This window comes from Myotis davidii, unplaced genomic scaffold (genome assembly GCF_000327345.1).
Source record: "Myotis davidii unplaced genomic scaffold, ASM32734v1 scaffold77, whole genome shotgun sequence".
NCBI lineage: Eukaryota > Metazoa > Chordata > Mammalia > Chiroptera > Vespertilionidae > Myotis > Myotis davidii.
Window position 1 is genome coordinate 2,008,597 of NW_006289713.1, and position 19,305 is coordinate 2,027,901.

General features: G+C 60.7%; 2 protein-coding genes across 2 annotated transcripts in view; one reads left to right on the top strand and one right to left on the bottom strand.

Annotated features, from left to right (window-relative positions):
* Window positions 1-785: 785 nt before the first annotated feature.
* On the top strand, window positions 786-4,353 carry SLC22A31 (solute carrier family 22 member 31). Its single transcript, XM_015562956.1, has 8 exons — window positions 786-1,445; window positions 1,542-1,696; window positions 1,996-2,164; window positions 2,369-2,514; window positions 2,605-2,713; window positions 2,831-3,045; window positions 3,532-3,643; window positions 3,863-4,353. The coding sequence occupies exons 1-8, from the start codon at window positions 1,036-1,038 to the stop codon at window positions 4,167-4,169; spliced, it is 1,623 nt and encodes a 540-aa protein (XP_015418442.1). The 5' UTR covers window positions 786-1,035; the 3' UTR covers window positions 4,170-4,353.
* A 180-nt stretch (window positions 4,354-4,533) lies between these two features.
* Window positions 4,534-19,305, bottom strand: part of CDH15 (cadherin 15) — a 16,687-nt gene continuing 1,915 nt past the window's right edge. The window contains 13 exon segments of the mRNA XM_015562957.1: window positions 4,534-5,206; window positions 6,114-6,451; window positions 6,454-6,549; window positions 6,657-6,896; window positions 7,092-7,328; window positions 7,491-7,633; window positions 8,239-8,492; window positions 9,393-9,578; window positions 10,001-10,129; window positions 11,014-11,174; window positions 12,492-12,636; window positions 13,623-13,778; window positions 13,997-14,155. Of these exon segments, the coding sequence (XP_015418443.1) occupies window positions 5,006-5,206; window positions 6,114-6,451; window positions 6,454-6,549; window positions 6,657-6,896; window positions 7,092-7,328; window positions 7,491-7,633; window positions 8,239-8,492; window positions 9,393-9,578; window positions 10,001-10,129; window positions 11,014-11,174; window positions 12,492-12,636; window positions 13,623-13,778; window positions 13,997-14,155 (2,445 nt within the window). The 3' untranslated portion in view covers window positions 4,534-5,005.

The following is a 19,305-nucleotide window of genomic DNA, read 5'->3' on the forward strand; positions in this document are numbered from 1 at the left end:
CTTGCTCTCTTCCCCTCCTGTCTCCTATTTTTTTCTGTTACTCCCCTTTCCTCCCCCTTTCTGTCCCTCTTCTCTTTCCCCTTCTTTCTCCCACTTCCTTCTACCCGCTTCCTCTGCTACCCCTTTTCTTTGTCTCCCCTCCTTCACTCCCATGGCTGCCCTTGGTCTACTGAGGCTCTCACTGGGGTGTGCTGTCCCCCTCTCTGATGGTGCAGCTGATGGCCGAGTGATCAGGGTGCCAGGTAGAGTCCGCGACCCAAGGGCTGCCAAGGTGGGCAGGCAGCCTGGGGGAGGAAGAGGAGGAGTTAAGCTGAAGGTATGACCAGGTAGGCAGCACCAGGAGTTCAGATACGTGCCAGGAACATTTTGAGCAACCTGTAGCTTTGGGCTATGTCAAGAGTGGGTTTCCAAAACAGGCTTTGAATCAAGGGAACAATAGTCAGTTCAGTTTGGGAAAGGCAGACCTAGAGGTAGGGGCGCCCCAGGGGGCAACTCAGGGGACTGGGTGAGAAGACATGGGGAGGGGCAGCTAGTACCTTCTGACCCTAACTCCCTTTGGCAGCCTGAGCCCCACAGCTGCACCCGCATCCCTGGGAGGATCGGCCCAGTGTGGAAACTGGGGCGAGGTTGCCACATCCCTGCCAGTCCTGTCTTTGGCCCTCCAGCCAGCAGGGCTTCTCTTCTCCCACCCATTCTGTCCCACCACACACCTGCTTCCTGTTGGTATATCGATCGGTCAGCTGGATTTTAAAATGAAAACTCAGATACACTGTGACTCCAGACAGTATGTTAAGCTTGTACAAAAGGCACAGGACCTTAGTGGGAAGGTGGGGAGGTGCAAAACTGAGGTCAAGTGCCCTTGACAGGAAAAGCAGGTGAGCACAGCTCTGCAGGCTGTTCCGGGAGCTGCTCTTGAAGTGAGCAGGGCAGGGTTGAAGTGAGGGTAAGGCCCTGGAGGCCCAGGGCCCAGCAGGTAGAAACTAAGATCAGCTGAGGTCCAAGCTCTGGGGGAGAGTGAGGGCTGGAAAGAGGTGAATGAAACTCCACCCAGAAAAACAGAAACCAGACTTGGGGCTCCATGTGGGTCCTCTGGGACCACAGGTCATCACCCCCTGGGGGCTCAGCCCAGACATTCTTCTAATTCCATGTGACGCCCACCAGAGTCAGGACCCACACTGTGTGACCTCGAGCAGGTCCCTTGCCCTCTCTGTGCCCCAGTTTCCCCTTCTATCAAGGGAGGGTTGGAGCAGGATGTCTAAGAGCCCCTTCCAGCCTGATATTCTGGGGACTTCCGCACGGTGGGGGTCCTGGCTGGCTGACAGTGACGGGTGTCCCCTGCAGTGGAACCTCGTGTGTGAGAACGGCTGGAAGGTGCCACTGGAGCAGACGAGCCACCTCCTGGGCTGGCTGTTGGGCTGTATCCTCCTGGGCATGGGCTGTGACTGGTGAGGCGCTGCCCCTCCCCTTGAGCCCCTCAGGGTCCAGCTAAACCCCTGAGCTGTGCTGACTGGCATCCATGTGTGTCCCCCACTGCCCACCAGGTTTGGCCGCAGAGTTGTGTTTGTGTCCTCCCTGGTGCTGGCCACAGGCCTGGGGGCTGGTGAGGCTCTGGCTGCCAGCTTTCCTGCCCTGCTGGCCCTGCGGCTGCTTCACGGGGGGTCCTTGGCAGGGGCCTCTCTGGCCCTCTACGTGACGCGTGAGTACTGTGGGGGACTGGAGAGGGGCACCCACTCAGGCTAGGCCTCCAACCCCACTAGCGGAGGACGTCAGCCGCAGGGGGGGATTCCCTGTACTCTTGTTGAGGGCTCTTCTTGGAAGATGGAAGGGCACTGTTTGCTGTGTGACTCTGCTGTTTGCGGCTGGCTCAGGTGCTGGAGTGGGCAGGGAATTGGCTCAGATGTCCACTCCTGGGCAGGTCAGCAGTTGGTGCCCGCACCCTGGGACAGAGCAGCCCTCTCTAGAGGACTCGGCCTCAGGCCATCTCTACCTGCTCAGGCCTGGAGCTGTGTGACCCCCCACACCGCCTGATGTTCTCCATGGGGGCCGGCCTCTTCTCGGTGGCGGGCACTCTGCTGTCGCCTGGTCTGGCCCTGCTCGCACAGGACTGGCATCTTCTGCAGGGGCTGGGTGCCCTGGCAACAGGGCTCCTGCTGCTCTTTTGGGGGTAAGTATGGCAGGAGACAGGTCAGTAGCCTCCATGGAGGCCACCTGTCACTTCCCTCCACACCTCTGTGCGGCACCAGGCATGTGGGTGTGGGATAGGGGCACAGAAAGCCACTTGATGTCCTGACCCTGGTTTCAGGGAGGAAGGGCATTGGCCCTTGTCCCTGTGCGGAGGACCTGAGGCATCCTCACCCCACCCCTGCAGGTTCCCAGCCCTGTTCCCCGAGTCTCCCTGCTGGCTGCTGGCCACGGGGCAGCTGGCCCAAGCCAGAAAGATCTTGTGGCACTTTGCGGAAGCCAGCGGCGTGGACCCTGAGAGCAGCTCCGAGGAGGAGAGCTCCCTGGCTGCGGGTAAGGCACCAGGAGGAGCCAGAAGGGAGGCCTGGGTGCTGGAGGAGGACCCCCACAGACACACCCTCTCATGTTCTCTCATATCCATAGAGCTCGATGTGCTGTCTGCAGGGAACCCCCAGCCCCAGCGCCACTGGGTCCTAGAGCTACTGCACACGCGCGTCACCTGGAGAAACGGACTCATCCTGGGCTTCAGTTCGTGAGGAGAGGAGGGTGTGGGTGGCTGAGAGGGTCTGTGCCCCACCACCCCTTTTGGGGGTTCAGTCTCCAGAGTCCTGAGCTCTGGCTGAATCCATAGCTTTGCCCTCTCTCCCAGGTTGGTCAGTGGGGGCATGAGAGCCAGCTTTTTCCGAAGACTGGCCGCTCATGAGCTTGCCTTCTACGGACCCTACTTCCTGGGGGCTGGCCTAGAGGTGGTGGCCATCGTCTTCCTGCTCCTGACAGTGGATCGCTGGGGGCGCCGCCTGGTCCTGCTGTTGGGCACTTTGGTCATGGGCCTGGCATCCCTGCTGATTCTCTCAGGGGTCCAGTGTGAGTGCAGAGCCCTGTAGGCGAACAGGGTCATCCTGTTTGGCTGAGGTCAGCCCGACGGAGCGGGAGGGTCCTGGGATCAGCCCCTCCTCGGGTCATAAGAGAGAAGCACGTGTGTTGGGATGAGGCTACTGTCTTTGAGGGAGGGGAGGGTCCTGGGATCAGCCCCTCCTCGGGTCATAAGAGAGAAGCACGTGTGTTGGGATGAGGCTACTGTCTTTTTACCTTGTTCATCTTCCCACTGTGCACCCAGGGAAACTGAGGCCTAAAGAGTTAAGGGGCTACAAGGATATACATGAAGGGGCTAAATATAAGGGTCTGGTGTGGACGGGGGCAGCCTGCAACGCCTGATGCCAAACCCAGAGTGCAGGTGCAGGGGTGAATGGTTGGGAAGGGCAGGCCCAGCAGGACCCCTTGAGACATGGACGAGGGGGGAGCCTGGCTCCACTGGGCCTGGGCAGCATGGGACCCTCTCTTCATCCCCAGACCTGCCGGCCTGGACTGTGCTGTCCCTCTCTGTCCTGGGGCTGCTGGCCGCCCAGGGCGTGTCCACCCTCAGCAGCCTCTTTGCAGCCGAGATCTTCCCCACAGTGATCAGGTGAGCTCTGGGCTGCCCAGCCAGGACACACTGTGTCCTCTTGGGGTTGGACACCCCACACCGCTCCCTCCCCAGCGTATACCCAAGACTTCTCCATTCAGTCACATCTGGAGTTCAGATGGTCTTTTCCTGGGTGACATGGAGGATACTGGCACAGAAAGGTCAGGAATGGCAGATGGCCACCTGCCCAGGCTGCCCACACTGTACCCTCTCCTGCAGGGCGGCAGGGCTGGGCCTCGTGCTGGGTGCTGGGTTCCTGGGCCAGGCGGCCGCGCCCATCGCTGACATGCACGGCCGGCGGGGCTTCTTCCTGCTCCACGTGGTTTTCGCCTCTTTCGCCATCCTCGCCCTGGTGTGTGTCCTGCTGCTGCCTGAGAGCCGTGGGCGGGCGCTGCCCCAGTCACTGCAGGATGCTGACCGCCTGCGCCGATCTCCGCTCCTTCGGGTCCATCCCCGCCAGGACTACCTGCCCCTGCTGCCACCCTCCCACTGCTGGGCCCAGACACAGCTGGTCCAGGAAGGGTGACTCTGGCTGGACAGACACACCTCCCCTCAGTTGGCCACACGTCAGTGTGGGCAGAGGGGTCTCAGGGAGGAGCTGTGGGCTCAGTGTGAAGGGGGAGTCCTCGGTTGGGCCCCTTGTTCCTGGGGGCCCTGGCCTCCTCACCCCAACCACCACTTGTGAAGGATAAAGGCGTCCATGGAACTTGGCATCCTTACTGGTTCTTCCTTCTGGCCACATCCTGGGCTGAGGGGGTCCCCACTCCAGGCTCGCCCAAGCCAGGGTGCCTGCAGCCCCTCCCACCGCTCCCCTTGGGAGGCCAGTCCCCACTGCAGCCCTGGCGTGACTGGGGTGGAGTGAGGCACTGCAGGTCATTGTGCAGACCCTGTACCGGAAAGACACACTTTTAATTCACATTTGCTGGAGAGCTGCTTCCTTTCATACAAAGATGAAATCTGCATGGGGGTGTCGGAGCTGGGAATGAGGGTGGCTGCCCCCCTCACAGGTGACTCAGAGCAGTGCTTGTTGGGCTCTCAGGGTGGGAGAGGCACCTCCTTCCCACAGCTCCACTCCAGGCTCCGGGCTCTGGCCCTGGGACTCTGTCTTCCCCGGGAGAAGCAGGCTGCCCAAAGCACCTGGCATGTGGGACCAGGTGCCCTGCGGCATCTCTGCACAGGTCAGCCAGTCCTCCACGCTACACGGCCAGCTGCTGACACGTGCAGTCAGACCTCTGTGGTCAGGCTGTCCATCCTGGTGAGGATGTCCACCCTCTGTGTCCAATTGCTGTGCCCTCAGCAGGGTGAGTACAGGTCCCCATCAGAAAGCTCTGCCCTGTCCTGAGTGGCCACTGCATCCGGCCCTCAGGGAGGGCCGTACAAGTCGGCCAGCCGGGCGAAGCGAGGGCCCCAGTCCTGGAGGCAGCTGTAGTCTTGGTCCTCGTCACCCAGGCTGGAGAGGATGGAGCTCAGTGTCCCTGCCATGGACCCATCTCCTTCGTAGTCATAGATGAGAGCAGTGTCGTAGGGCGGGACGCTGAGGTCACTGTCCGCAGCTTCCAGGCCCTACAGAGAGGCCCCAGGAGTTCAGGCACATGCACCCCAGCTGCAGTGCAGGGTGAGGTCACCAAGGTATGGCACCAGGAAGGGGCAGAGGAGGTCTGAGGGTTACCGGGGTTTGAGGGGCAGCCCTGAGTGTACGGGCACCATTGGGAGCCCCAGTCCCAGGATTCAGATTTGAAAAAAGAAGGTTCCCTCTGATTCCTTCCTTGGGCCCAGCCCTCCCTGAAGACTGTCCTGCCTGAGGCTTCCTGACACCCCATCTGGAGAACAGTTGGTTCTGCCTCTTAAAGGTTTGGCTGTGGTCTGTTGCCTCCACCTGTTAATATACACATTGGCTTCTGCAGGTTGCACACTTGAACCTAGGCCTGCCCCTCGCCGGGCAGCTGTCAGGGGTGTTCTATGAGCCAGGGCACTACGTGTGCAGGCAGGTGTGGCACCTGGCACACTACTGGGAAGTACCTTCCTGCTCCCCCTGTCGCCCACTCAATGGGATTCCCAGGTTCTGGGCATCTCCTGTGTTGACCTTAAGAAGTCAGTGATGCTGTGTCCAGAGGAGCGACTATGGACGCCTGGGTTTAGCTGCCAGCTGCACTTCTACCTGCAGGGCTCATTACGTCTCCTCTGCCAGCGCTCGTGGCCAGTGCAGCCTACAACCAGCCCCAGCTCCATTAGGTCTACCGCGATCTTGTGCAGGGTGTCACGGCCTCCACTTCCCCGGGGCTTACGTGGCCGTGACCCTCTGTTCCACAAGCCTCATTCAGCTCTCAGGTCCTCAGGAGCTTCCCGGAAGCTCGGCCGGGTCCCCAGGAGTGAGCCCAATCCCTGCGGCTGTGCATGGACGGGTACATGGATGTACTTGTGTGTGGTGTGTGTGTGTGCCCCCTGCCCTCTCCACCCCTGGGGGACCTACATCGTTGATGAAGTCTGCCATGTCAGCGGGGCTGGTGGGCAGCACGCGGGATGGTGGGGGGCGCACCCAGCTGAACGGGGCGTCGCGGCGCAGCAGCGGTCGTCCCAGAGGGGCACTCAGGGCTGCCAGCTCTGCCGGGTGGCGCAGCTGGCTGATGTCGTAGGCATCCTGCGGACAAAGGGCGTGGTCTTGAGCCTGGGGCCAGGACAGGGTGGGGTTTCCATCCCAGGCACCTTTCTGAGAGCAATAGGTTTGGGGGTTTGGGGAGAGGATCTGGGAGGCCCCTACCCTTGGAGTCTGGGTGCTGGCCCAGGGCCACAGCTTAACGTTCTGAACCGCATGTTGTCCCGGAGGTCATCCTGCAGCCCTGGTAGAAGCCCCTTGTCCCATGGCTGCTGTCGGAGCCGTGAGAGGAGGGCCGCCGGCAGGGTGAGCACTGGGCAGGCAGACAAGGGTGAGGTTGGCTCCTGGGGGGAGGAGGCGTGGGCAGGGTGGGGGTCGTGGTGGGACTGAGGGCAGTGGTCTCAGGGCATGGGCACTCACAGAACAGCAGGATGACACTGGCTAGCACGATGCCCAGGGCGCCCAGGCTGAGGCCTGTGCCCTTTGCCCTCAGCGCAGCGGCCCCCTGCAGGCAGACGCCATCCTGGCCACAGTGGCACACGGTCACATTAAGGAGCTGCTCGCGATGCTGAGGTGGCTGCCCTGAGTCCTGGAGCAGCAGGCTGAGGCGGTGCAGCCCCTCCTGGACCTGGTGCCGCAGCCGCAGGCGCACATGGCTCACTGTGGAGGGCACCTGAGCTCAGCAGGCCCCTCCGTGCCCCGTGGGAATCATGAGATGCTGGGCCTGTTTCCCATCTGCCCACTGAGCGTGATAACTAATCCCTGCCCGACCTGAGGGACCAGCAGAACCACGTCTTGAGTGGCCCCCAGGTCCCAGATCCGGACACCCTCCCCCGGGCGGGGGGCAGAGCTCACTGTTAATCCGGCTGAGGCTCCAGTTCCGGGCCAGCTCTGGGACCCTGGGGCTCAGCTGGAAGTGGAAGGGGGCCCCGTGGGGGGGCAGGTCCTCGTCCGTGGCACCCAGGAGAAGGCCAGAGCCCTGGTCTGGCTCACTGCACAGGCTTCCAGATGAGGGGGACAGCTCGGGGGCGTGGTCATTGACTTCCAGGATCTCAATGGACAGGGTTCCGGTGGCCGTGCAGGGCGGGGAAGCTGCAGACGGAAGAGGCCTGTGGGCTCCTTGCCCTGCCAGAACCACTGCCCACCCTATCGTCGGCTCAGTTGAGGGCCTGGCTCCCAGCCCTTGGGCCAGCAGCAGGGACTCCCAGCCTAGGTCAGAGAGCCATGGAGCCCAGGCCTGCACTCAGTGCTCACCATCGTCGTAGGCCAGGATGATGGCCCTGTACCAGCCATCCTTGAGGAAGGGGGACGCCGGGCTGAGCACACTCTGCGTCTGGACCCAGCCTGTGGCTCCATCCACTTGCAGCCAGTCCTCAGGGTCATAATCCTTGGAGTAGCTGTCAGCCAAGGAGAGAAACAGGAACAGGGTGGCCCTGAGCTACATGGGACCCCCTCAAGGTGTGGTTACACATACATCCCCCACACTGTGCACACACACACACACACACACACACACACACAAACACCCTAGCCTTTGAGGCCCTAAGCTGGTGTTTTCTATCCCAATTCACAGATGAGGAGACTGAGGCTCAGGAAGGCAGGTGCGCTGACCAGGGCCCTGTGGCGACTGAGTGACACAGCATCACATCGATAGGATTCAACCGTGGACACGTGGAGACAGACACAGATACACAGGGCCGGGGTGGGGGTAAAGTCCAAGGGCCAGTCCCATGGGAGCACTGCTCGCCAGAATGGACAGGGCTAGACACCGTCTGTTCTAAGGCTGGTCAGAACAGACGGTGGCCGTGTCAGTATAGTCCTGCCCTATAGAACAAGTTCATACCAATATGTGCACACATGGGACCTGAGACCTCCTGGACTATTGGGAACCCTCGGGGCACAGGGCTGGGGTACCCTCAGCTGTGCTTCTGGCCCTGGCAGGGAAATGGAGGAATGGGCTATGAGCTCCCTCTGCTTCACCCCGAGGGTCCCCGGGAGGCACCTGAGCCTCTGCAGCTGCTGTGTGTCGGGGTCCCGGGCAGAGAAGGTGGCCACAGGGGTTCCTGGGGCCGCCCTCTCCGCCAGGCTGGTCCTCAGTGGATTCTCCTGGAACACGGGCGCCTCGTTGACATCCCGCACCTGCACGCTGACTCTGGCCTGATCCCGCTCCGCCCTGGGCGCAGCCGCCTGCAGGGGGACCTCGTTCTGCACCTCCACTCTGAGGTCGTACTGGTCACAACTCTCATAGTCCAGGGGCTGTGGGGAGGAAGCAGAGCTGGCAGCCTGCTCAGGACTCCGGGCCCCTCACGGTCGGGCACCTGGAGGCAGGTGCGGCCGGGAGAACGCCTCCATGTGGTGCTGCTGCCCCAGACCTGTCCTCAGAGCCCCCGCTCTCCTTCTCCTTTTCAGCCTTGGAAAAAGAAAACTTATGCAGGACAAAAGAAGGCACAGAAATAATGTAAATATGATCAAATAAGTACTCGTCACTCAAAATGAATTTGTGGGTGTTGTGTGATCAGTTCTGTGTTATTTGGCTGGGCGGTCCTCCCAGCGACTCATCTGGGTATTGACGGGAGAGATCTGGTAGATGTGGTTAAAGTAACTTCTACAATCAATTGGCTTAAGAAGATTATCCTGAACCATCTGGATATCCTGAACCTCACCCACTGTTGAAAGTCTTTAAGAGCGAAACAGATTTCTGAGGAAGAAGAATTCCGCCTCAGGACTGCAGCCCAGCTCTGAGTTGCCAGCTTACTCTGCAAACTTCAGACTTGCCCAGCCAGCCCCACAATGGCGGGAGCCAATTTCTTGCAATAAATCTCTTCAGATATCAATATCTAAATATATCTATATCTTTACGTGCGCGAATATACACATGTGTGTGTACACACGTGTTTCCTGCTGTTTCTCAGGTTCACAGGTACAGTCTGTATTCACACACGATTCTTATACAGCGTGGCAGCACACTGTAAACAACGCACAGGCCCTGTGGTCAGCGCGACCTGAGCCTGCACTCCCAGCATTTCCCGTCCTTTTGGCTCCATCCCTCCCTCTACTCTCTCCTGAGGATGCACAGGGGGTCCAAACAGGGTCCCAGGGTGCGAGGAGAGGCACCCTGTATGGGATGCTTGTGCTGGGGGAGTTTGCTCCGCTCACCTTCACCACAGACAGCACGCCTTCGTTGGTCTTGGGGTCTGTGCGGATAGCAAAATGCCCATCGGGGTCGCCCTCCAGGATGGTGAACCTGGCTGCCCAGTTGGGGGAGCCTGGCAGGTCCCTGTCCTCCACCTCCAGCCGCCCCACATCAACTCCACTCATGGCCTCGGTGGCCTCCATGAAGAACTGTGGGAGCCACTCCAGTTACCTGCCAGGTTGTCAGGGATGGGGCCTCCCTCCCTCACGCCTCCCAGCTGAGTGCTGCCCACCCACTGGAGCCCTCCCAGGTTTGTTTGCCTCCAGAGCAACTACCCCACCCCCTCCAGAGGCCCCATGAGCCCTCTCTGTGGGCTCAACTGCACATGGGTTGGGGGACACAGAGGGCTGTCTGGGCTGCTTCTCCCAGGGCCCCCTCCTGACTCCTGACAGTTCACTGATCACAAGCACCGTCTCTGTTGCCCCCAATTCAGTCTCTGTGCTACCTGTGCAGGACTCCTGCTCCAAAGCACCCAGCCTCAACCCGCCACGAAGCCCTGGTCCCCACTGGGCCTGGGGAGGGGACAGGGGGGCAGCCTGCGGGGCTGGTGGTGTGGGGACAGGGGTGGCACCTCCTCCCTGGTGAAGCCGGGGGCGTTGTCATTGACATCCTCGAGAGTGATGATGGCTGAGGCAGTGCTGGTCAGGCCATCTCCAGACATGTCCGCCACCTGCAGGGTCAGATTGTACACGGCGACCACCTGGGGATGACAGCGTGGGGTCGGGAGACTGAGCGGGCCCAGGACCACGTAAGGAGTGGGCCACCTGTGGGCTCAGTTGACACAGGAGAGCCCTGTGGGTGGCAGAGGCCCCAAGTGGCTCCAGGTACCCTGCCTGTTCCCAAGCTCTGGGGCAGGATGTGCTGCCTGGCCTCTCAGGGTCCAATGGCAGCGCTGTGAACCCTAGACTCTGCCCAGCCCTGGAGTGGGCAGGAGGTCAGTTGCCAGCCAGAGAAGCATTTACAGAGCACCTGCTGCGTGCTGGGTGCTGCGGGCACTGCGAGCTGGGTCCCTGCCATGGGTGGGGGGGGAGAGAGATGGATGAGGACCATCTAACACAGCAAGTGACCCGATAGAGCCACACAGGTGGCTGTGGAGAAACCAAGAAGGGCTTCCTGGAGGTGCGGACGCTGCACAGAAGCCCGGCAGTGAGAGGCAGCAGTGGTCCTGAGCGTGAGTGGTCACTGTGGGGCCCAAGAGGAGACAAGCACGACTGCCGAGTAGGCAATGGGTATTTTTGGCAGAAAAAACACCCTCTGAGTCCGAGGACGTGTCAGGGCCAGGCGCTGTATTGAGGGCTGTTCACACCCTCTCTTGACCTAACCCTACAACCACCCAGGAGGCAGGTGCGCCCCAAGCCGAGTCTGTGCCCAGAGCCGGGAGCCACCATGAGCATTTGCAGCAACTGGGGGCCTCCTTCACCTGCAGGGGAGGGTAAGTCTGGCTGAGCGGCACTGGGTCAGAGGGCCCAACTCGAAATGAGCTGCCCGTGCATCCCAAAGCACCAACAGGATGGGTAAAGGTTGGTCAAACAGGACGCTGGCTTCCCTGCTCCCAGTTTTCAAAGCAGCGCGGTGGTGCCTCACCTCGCGGTCCAGGCCCACTTGCACCGTGCGTATCTCCCCTGTGTGCTCATCGATGCTGAAGAGCTGGGGGCTGCCCTGCTCCAGGATGGAGTACCGCAGGGCCGCATTGTCCGTTTCTGGGTCGTCAGCATCCGTGGCCTCGGCTCTGGTCACATAGGTGCCTGGGAAGGACGAGGGCATGTGAGCAAGATACCCATGTGTGCCAACCCCTAACTTCCACTCCCCTGCGGCCCACCATGCCAGGTCCAGGCTCCTGGCTAGGCCAGTGCAAACGTGAATGTCCAAGCCATTGCCCGTGCTGTTGGTGGGGGAGAAAGCAGAAGTGTATGATACATGGTCAATCGATATCTGCGAGTCCCACAAGACACTGAGACGGCCTGGCAGGGGCCGAGAGCACTGGGTCAGAGGAGGTGAACCAGCCGGAGAACCCGGGGCTGCCCTGAGCCCCAGCTGCCTGGCAGTCAGAGGGTGTGCCGCAGGCCAAGCAGACGCTGTCCTCAGACCTACCTGCAGAGAGAGGCAGTGGCCGGGCCGGACCTGGGCTCTGGGGCAAACAAGCCACCAAATCTCCGGAAGGGGTGGGGGCTATGCAGGGGCCAGGAGGGGTGAGATTTAGGTCTGACCTCCATCCCCCATGGTCCATCTGAAGCACGACTTGCCTGGGCTCTGACCAAGCCCCTGAGAGCAGGGTGGGAAGAAGGAGGGAATCTGTCTGGAATGGAATCTGCCTGCCCTGGAACAGACTCAGACAAGCAGGTCTGTCCTGTAAAGACTCAGAAAGGACGGAGGGTTGAGTCTTGTTTGTGACCAGAATGTAGAATTAAGAAGCAATGAGAAGGCATGGGGTTTCCTTTTGGCGGATGACAATGTTCTGGAACCAGATAAGGTGCTGGTTGCGCAACCTTGTGAATGTGCTCAGTGCCACTGAAGCTCATTTTAAAATAGTTAATTTTATGTTATGTGAGTTTCACCTCAATTTAAAAGAAGCAGCGGCAGCCAGAGCTTTGCCATCCATGAATCCTCTCAATGCGTTTTGGAAGACTTGGGGGTTTGAAATGAATATTGAAATAGGAAGTGACTTGAGGAAATTCCATCAGTACTGGAAACTGTTTACTTATTTTTTTTTAAAATATATTTTATTGATTTTTTATAGAGAGGAAGGGAAAGGGATAGAGAGCTAGAAACATCGATGAGAGAGAAACATCGATCAGCTGCCTCCTGCACACTCCCCACTGGGGATGTGCCTGCAACCCAGGTACATGCCCTTGACCGGAATCGAACCTGGGACCCTTGAGTCCGCAGGCCGACGCTCTATCCACTGAGCCAAACCAGTTAGGGCTGTTTACTTATTTTTAGAATCTTTTAGGGCCTCTGAAATTCCTGCTAAAGGGAAATCCTGGGCTTCTGACCTACCCAGACCCCCTCCACGGCAGCCCCTCCCCACCCCACCCCCGCGGGTGGCCCGGCTCCCACCGCACCTGGCACAGCACCCTCCAGCACGCGCCCGGTGAACACCTCCTGCCGGAAGACAGGCCTGTTGTCGTTCTGATCCACAACCACAATCTCCAGGTCCGTGGGCTCCTCCAGGGTGGATCCTCCCCGGTCCAGGGCAAAGGCCCTGAGCTAGTCAACAGAGAGCAAGGACCGGCCTGTGAGCCCCACATTTCCGTGGCTCCCACAAGGGCCACGCAGAAGAGACGGCACGTGCAGACTTTGTTCTGCTGGAAACACCAACTTAAACAAATGAGAAACGGCCCAGGGTGGGGCATGTGCTGCAGCAAATGGACCTTCCCCTGAAGAGGCCACTGCTCTGTCCTAGCAGCCAGGGCGACCCCTGCCTCCCCTCTTGCCTTGGCCACCAGGACGCTCCCAGCCCAGGGGCTCGCATGTTTCAAGTGGGCCGGAAGCAATGCTCTCACTAGCAGTCCTGGTCTCTCTCCCTTTTTCTATGCAGTTTGGCTCCTCCTGGAGAGTATTTTAATTCACCTGTGCGCATGAAATTTTTAATGAAACCACCTTTTATCCTCTCAGAGCATGGCCATGACGTAACTCCCAGGGAAAGATGTCACTCTACCAGCTTCCGTGTGAGGAACAGTCTGAAGGAAGATTCACGACACATGAGGCACAGGCAGAGGCCCCTCCCCAGGCAGGTTCCGAACGACAGACCAGGATGGGGCCGGCAGGTCACTCTGCAGGGACTCAGAGGAGGGCCGGGCTCCCCTCCTCACCCTCTTGCTTATGTGGCTCCTGTCTCCCTCCCCACTGCCTTTCTCTCAGATCTCATTGTCTCAACCCTTCCAAAGGTCTGTGGTGCCTTCCCCTGGACCCCACCCCCGTGGTCAAGAGGCACCTGCCAGTGGGATTTGGCAAAACTGTGGGATTCTTCCAACATCCCGTCCCCACCAAATGCAGCGGGTGTGGGAGAGCTGGCTGTGGGTGACGAGGACGCCAGTATGGGGAGGTGCTTCCTTGCTGCAGGCTGCGGGTCCTCCTCCATGGGGCCTCAGGTTGCTCCTCTGTTAAATGGGACTCGTCCCCAATTCCCGCCCCTGGCCGCCAGTTAAGGGCGCCAATCTTGCCGGAGAAGTGATCTGGCCTAAGGTGCGCACCCGGAAGCGGTCCGTCTTCTCCCGGTCCAGCAGGGCGTTCAGGAACACCTTCCCTGTGAACTTGTCAATGGAGAACACGCCCCGGGGCTCCTCGTCCACGCCGGGGCCTTGGATGCTGTAGATGACGCTGCCCAGCTGCTGCTTGTCAGACTTGATCTGCCAGGGCAGGACATGGGCTGGGGGAGGTACCCCAGGGTGGGGTTCCCCCCCCCCACTCCTCAGCCTCGGCCCCTGCTTCCCGCCCCCGCTGCCACCCGCTGGGGTGGGCAGCTCAGCCTGTGGCCCTGATGGCATTCCCAGCCTAAAGCACATAGCTTTGGGGACCCACTGGGGACAACCACCCCTGCTCTGCCCACTCTCGCTCCTCCCCTCACCTGCACCAGTGGGTAGGGGAGGCGCTTGTAGTTCTCGGACACACTGATGGGGGGGATGACCCAGGCTCTGCGCACGCGGCCAGACGAGGGCACCCGGTGCCAGGGGAACAGGGTGCCGGGCCTTCTCAGCCCAGGAACCCCCAGTGAGAGGTCCAGGCCCTGCAACAAAGACACACACAGCCGTCACACAGCGTGTAGCCCAGGGAGCCCGGGGTGCAGGCTGAGCTACTCTCCCACCGGTGGTGGCGGTGGGCAAGTGAACTCCCCTCCCTGGAAGGCAAGGACCACCTTGCCCCACATCAAAACCCTGAGCTCAGGACCCTGGGAGGCCCCAGCAGCCACACCCCCAAGCCCGGGGCCCCACAGCTCAACATCTGTCTCTAGCCCTCTCCTGGGAGCCTTGGGACCTTGGAACCGGGAGTTACCACAGGCCTCGGATGACTGAGGGGCTGACCATGCTGTACCCCACCGCATCCTCCTGAGGGCCAGGCACCTCCCCCCAGCATGGCCCAGGGGCACCAGGGCTGGGGAGGCGTGGTATACGGGGAGGGGGAGAACCTGGGGTTGGGAGGGAGGCAAGTGATGAGTAATGGCAGCAGCTGGCCCAGCTGGGAGGCCCCTTGTTGTGGAGAATGTGGATCAGGGGGGCAGAGGGTAGGCAAGAGAGCAGGTGCCAGGGGCACTCCTGCGCCCTCCACATGGTGGATCTGCCCGAGGAGGAGGTGTGGGGGCTCCTGGCTGCAGGCTGGGGGCAATGGGACGTGCCACGTGGCCGTCCCAGACCCCCTCACACTTGGATCCTTGAGGATTGGTTGAGGTCGGCCTGACTAAGGCTTTTGTCAGAAGCAGCCCAGCGACAGGAAGGGGCTGGCTGAGGGCCAGAGCGCCCGCCATTCTGGGCTGGCTTTCTCCAGGCCTGTGGAACCAGGTGCCATTTTCACCCCTTAGCTCCTGGCACCTGGGGACCCTCGGACACGCGCCTCCCCCCTAATCCACACGTCCAGAGGACTGGGATGCCCTGTGTGCCATGCTGCCACTCAAGTCCCAGTGTCCAGTCTGGGGGGCGGCAGAGGGGGTTGAGGCACACGTGGTAGCCGTGCTCCCCCCACTCTGCCCCGGCGTGGGGGACATGCAGACAGGGTGCCAGGTCCTGCCCCATGGTGAGGCGGGCACCACCTGTTGAACTCTGGGATCAAAACAGGTGGGCCAGCATCGGGAGGGGCCCAAATGCTCCTCAGACCCCTGCCCGCTGTCTGTCACAGAGAGCCCCACCCTACCACTCAGGTGGGGAAACTGAGGCTCAAGAGAAAGTCCCATCCTGTGAGTCAAGGGCAGAGCTGGCAGCAGCCCCACACACCGCATTCCTCAGAACGGCCCTGGCTTACATATGAGGTGTCTACACATGCTGGCTGGCTTGAGTATGGACTCCTGAGTGGAAGTGCTGCGGAACCCCTCATGCTCCCCAAATTGTGGGTGAGGCTGATGTTGAAGCAGCTCTTGGATAGGCCAGGCCATGGGAGGGTGCATTTCTTACATTCTCCTGCAGCCAAACCCAGCAGGGCCCCAGCAGGTGCCTGGACCCTCCACCCCCACTACAGGCCTGGGAGATGTCTGCCTCCACCCAGGGTCTCTAGGCTCCCGGGCCCTTCTGAGGGGGCCTCTCTTCTAGTCGAGGCAGACCAGGTGGCTCCAACAGCCCCTCCAAGCCCTGCAAGACCCCCCACCAGCTGCTTGATCCTGCTAACTTCGCTTTCTCGTCCTCCCAGGCATGCAGTCTGTGGAGGGACAGCATGTGAGGGGGTGGGCTGGTGGCCTCAGGGAAGTAGGGTCAGTGTTTGGTGAGTGGGGGGTGCTTAGGGGCGGGGCAGGGGCAGAAGGCTGCTGGGCTGTGTAATCCTCTTGTCTTCAATCCTCATCGTGTGCCTCCCCCTCCCCGGCTTCTGCCCAGGGCTTGTTCCCTCCGAGCCCAGGGCCGGGCACAGTGGGTCCTCAGGCACTTTTCCTGACAGAATGGCAGTAACATCCAAAGTAAAGCCAGCCTCTCGGGTGGCCCAGGCAGTGACGGCGAACTGAGCTCGGCGTCAGCATTGTGAAAAGCCCTAACTTATCTCTGGTGCCGTGGCACATATAGACATTTTTTGGTGAGATTCCTGCAGCTCCACCCTCCAGGAACTCACTCTGCCTTGGGAGTACCCTGTGCCCAGGCTGCGGGCTGGGGGTCCTCCCGGAGGGACCAAGCCCCTCTCCACGTGTAACCATAGTAAAACAAAGACGTATATTTTTGATATTTATTTTATATATTTAAATGCCATTTAACAAAGAAAAATCAACCAAAAAAATGAGTTCACGTGTCACCTCTGACACGCGTGTCATAGGTTCGCCATCACTGTCCTAGGCCGCCTCCTCAGTTTTGGAGTCCTCCTCCCTCTGTCTCATCTAAACTGCCCGCAGCCGGTCCCCTTCGGAGCCTGGAGTCCAGGCAGCAGAAACCCGGTTTGCAGAAGGAACCGGGCGGCTGGCCAGGCTCTGAGCTCCCTGCAGCCGGACAGATGGCAGCGCTGGCCCCTGAGCCTCCGGGGGCTGCTTGCCAGAACCCCCCAAGCACAAGCCACTTCCAGGTTGGCGTGGTTTCCCACCACGTGGAGACCTGCCTGCCTGCGTCACTGTGCTAGTGGGGATAGCGTATGTTTTCTCAGCATCTGAGGGGAGCACCAAGCTCGAACCCCCCGTGTCCCTTTCCTTTCTTTCCCTCCCTCCTCCCCAGACCCTCTCTCAGCCCCCACAGTCCCTAGGAATGGGGTGATCACCTCATTTCACAGCTCCCCAAAGGCTGAGTCCCCATTTGCTCGAGGCCAGAGCACAGCAGAGCTGGAGCCACAGGGAACCTCGCTCAGGAACAGGCTCTGAAAGGAGCCCAGCGTTTACCTGGCGCCCTCCCTGCCCTGCCTTCAGCATGGGGTGGGGCTGGGCACAGTCCACAGGCGCTCCTTTCCGCAGGCTCTTAGGAGGACCCTGGGGGACACACTCAGCCCCGTCCAGCTGTGGCCACATCTGGGATGGCCCCTACCCCCAGCCCACCACAGCCTCTGTCTGCCCCCTTCCTGCCAGGGCCTCTCTGACACTCCAGGATGCCCACCAGCTGGGTGTGGGGCCAGTGCGGAGGAGGCAGAGCCTGGGAATCCTGGGTCCTAGTCTGTCTGGGCTCAAGGTCATGAGGTCAGCAGAAGCCACAGAGCCCTGGCCCGGGCCCCTCACCCAGATCAGAGGCTGCGGTGGGGGTGGCTGCGCTGACTTCCGGGCGCAGGAGCACTTCTCAGTGTGTCCTTTGTCTTCCCACGCCCCCTCCCAATCGATGTGCTGGCTGGGGAACTGTGGAACAAAGTCACACCGACAGAGCCAGCTCACACAGGCCCCCAGACACAGGCAACGCTGTTGAGTGAGGTGCTCACATATGCCACCCATCCTGCTGTCTCCCGTGCCAAGCCCAATGACACCCCATGTTTACCCTTGACCTGCCTTTAACCAAGGACCCGAGAGAACACTCTGGAAGCCCTAGAGACATCAAGGCCATTGCCCCTCACTGGGGTCCACCCCAGCACTGGCACCCACCCTAAGGGCTGCCAAGTAATGACGCTCCCACCGTGCAGAGCCCTTGCTATGACCAGGCTGCGTGGTGAGCGCCTCGCAAACACTCCTGCAGGGGCCAGAATGGTGCCGCCCAGCCCAGACCCTGCCAGGGCACAGGGCCTGTGAGCAGCTGGCCACCTCCTGCCCCGATGCTTCTCTGGCTGCAGGGAAGTCCCCACCCCACAGGATTGGTGATTCGACTCCTCCCTGGTCAGACAACACAGGCCACACTGTGGGGCAGAGGCACGTAGCACAGGCCAGGGGTCCAAAAGCCGACTAATCAAGTCACAGTGCGAGTGTGTGTGTGTGCATGCATGTGTGTGTGTGTGAGAGTGTGTGTGTGTGTGTGAGTGTGTGTGTGTGCGCGAGTGTGTGTGTGAGTGTGAGTGTGTGTGCGAATGTGTGTGTGCGCGAGTGTGTGTGTGTAGATAGGGATGCCATGAGGATCCCCCAGACCTACTGAATTAGGATACCCAGTAGTCACGAAGCCCATGTGATTCTTGGAAACACGGGGGAACGGGGCAGCGCTGAGCTGAAAGGTGGGACTCAGGGTCACACAGCCCTGATGTGACTTCAGCCCACGGGCAAGCCCCTCCGCATCTCGGGGGCTGTGTGTGGGGTGACCCAGAGCCTGTGGTGAGAGCTGGGGGAGGAGATCACTGCCGACATCAATTCCGTTCAGAAGCGATGAGAGACAGTGCCCGCCAGAGGCCTCTCGCCCTTTGCCAGTGTCCGTCCTGCCTGCGGGCCTGGGGCAGCCCCAAGGGCTCTGCTTCTCTCCATCAGCCCAGGCGGCTTCAAAACCAGGATTATAAGCAAGGCCCCGCTCTCCGGAGCCTGGGAAGAAAGCTGGGCATGTGGCTGGGTGCTCACCACGCTCGGCAAAGGCTGGGTGGAAAGTGAGGAGTCACCCGCCCCTTCCCCTCCTGGCACTGGGGCTTCCGGGGGCCCCTGGTGAAGGGAGCAGGGGACCTGGGCTTGGGCAGGATATTTTCTGACTGGGGTCCAGCCCCCGAGTCCTGTCCACAGCTGTGTGTCTTGGTTGGATAAAAGGGAGCAAACATTTTCCATCCCACTCCCTTCTGGTGCAGCTGGGCAAACCTGATAAAACATGGATGCAGCAGCAGCTTGGGGAGGGTCTGTGGGTGCAGGGGCATCCCTCCAACACTGCCTAGGCCCTAGGCCCTGGGTTTCTCAGATTCAAAGAACCAGACAGGAGGCCTGTAGCCTGGAGGGGCCTGGGCTGTGGGGGAGGCCGGGTGCCATGGAGGTTAAGAATCCCTGCTCTGGACTCCCCACAAGCCTGAGCCCCTAACCCCAGGCTGGAATCCAGGCCACCCCATTCCTGGATGGCCTGGCAAGCATCAGGCATGCCAGGAATGGGCCCAGCTGTCGGCCTGGCCCCGAGCACCCCTGAGCTCCCCTCCAGCTGCTGCAGGCTCTAGGGAAGGAATGAGACGGTCAGGCAAAGGGCCGTGGGAAAAGCAGCCGTTTCCTCTGCCTGCTCCCGCTGCTGTGACAAACTGCCACTGTGCCATCCAGCATCCAGCCCCCCTTGGAGGGCCACTCCCCAGCTGCCACCCTACCCTGCACTGGAAGGGTGAGCGTCTGCTGTGGGTGCCATCTTGTTCTAGGCACTTTCCCCCTTTGCCCCTGGGGCGTCTTCCACTTTGCAAAGCCAC

What these genes read in the sequence shown, in the direction of transcription:
- SLC22A31 (XM_015562956.1), top strand. Translation starts at nt 1,036, where the DNA reads ATGAAACTCCACCCAGAAAAACAGAAACCAGACTTGGGGCTCCATGTG. An exon ending in CTCCTGCTGCTCTTTTGGGG is followed by an intron (nt 2,165 to 2,368) that starts GTAAGTATGGCA and finishes CCACCCCTGCAG; the next exon opens with GTTCCCAGCCCTGTTCCCCG. An exon ending in GATTCTCTCAGGGGTCCAGT is followed by an intron (nt 3,046 to 3,531) that starts GTGAGTGCAGAG and finishes CTTCATCCCCAG; the next exon opens with ACCTGCCGGCCTGGACTGTG.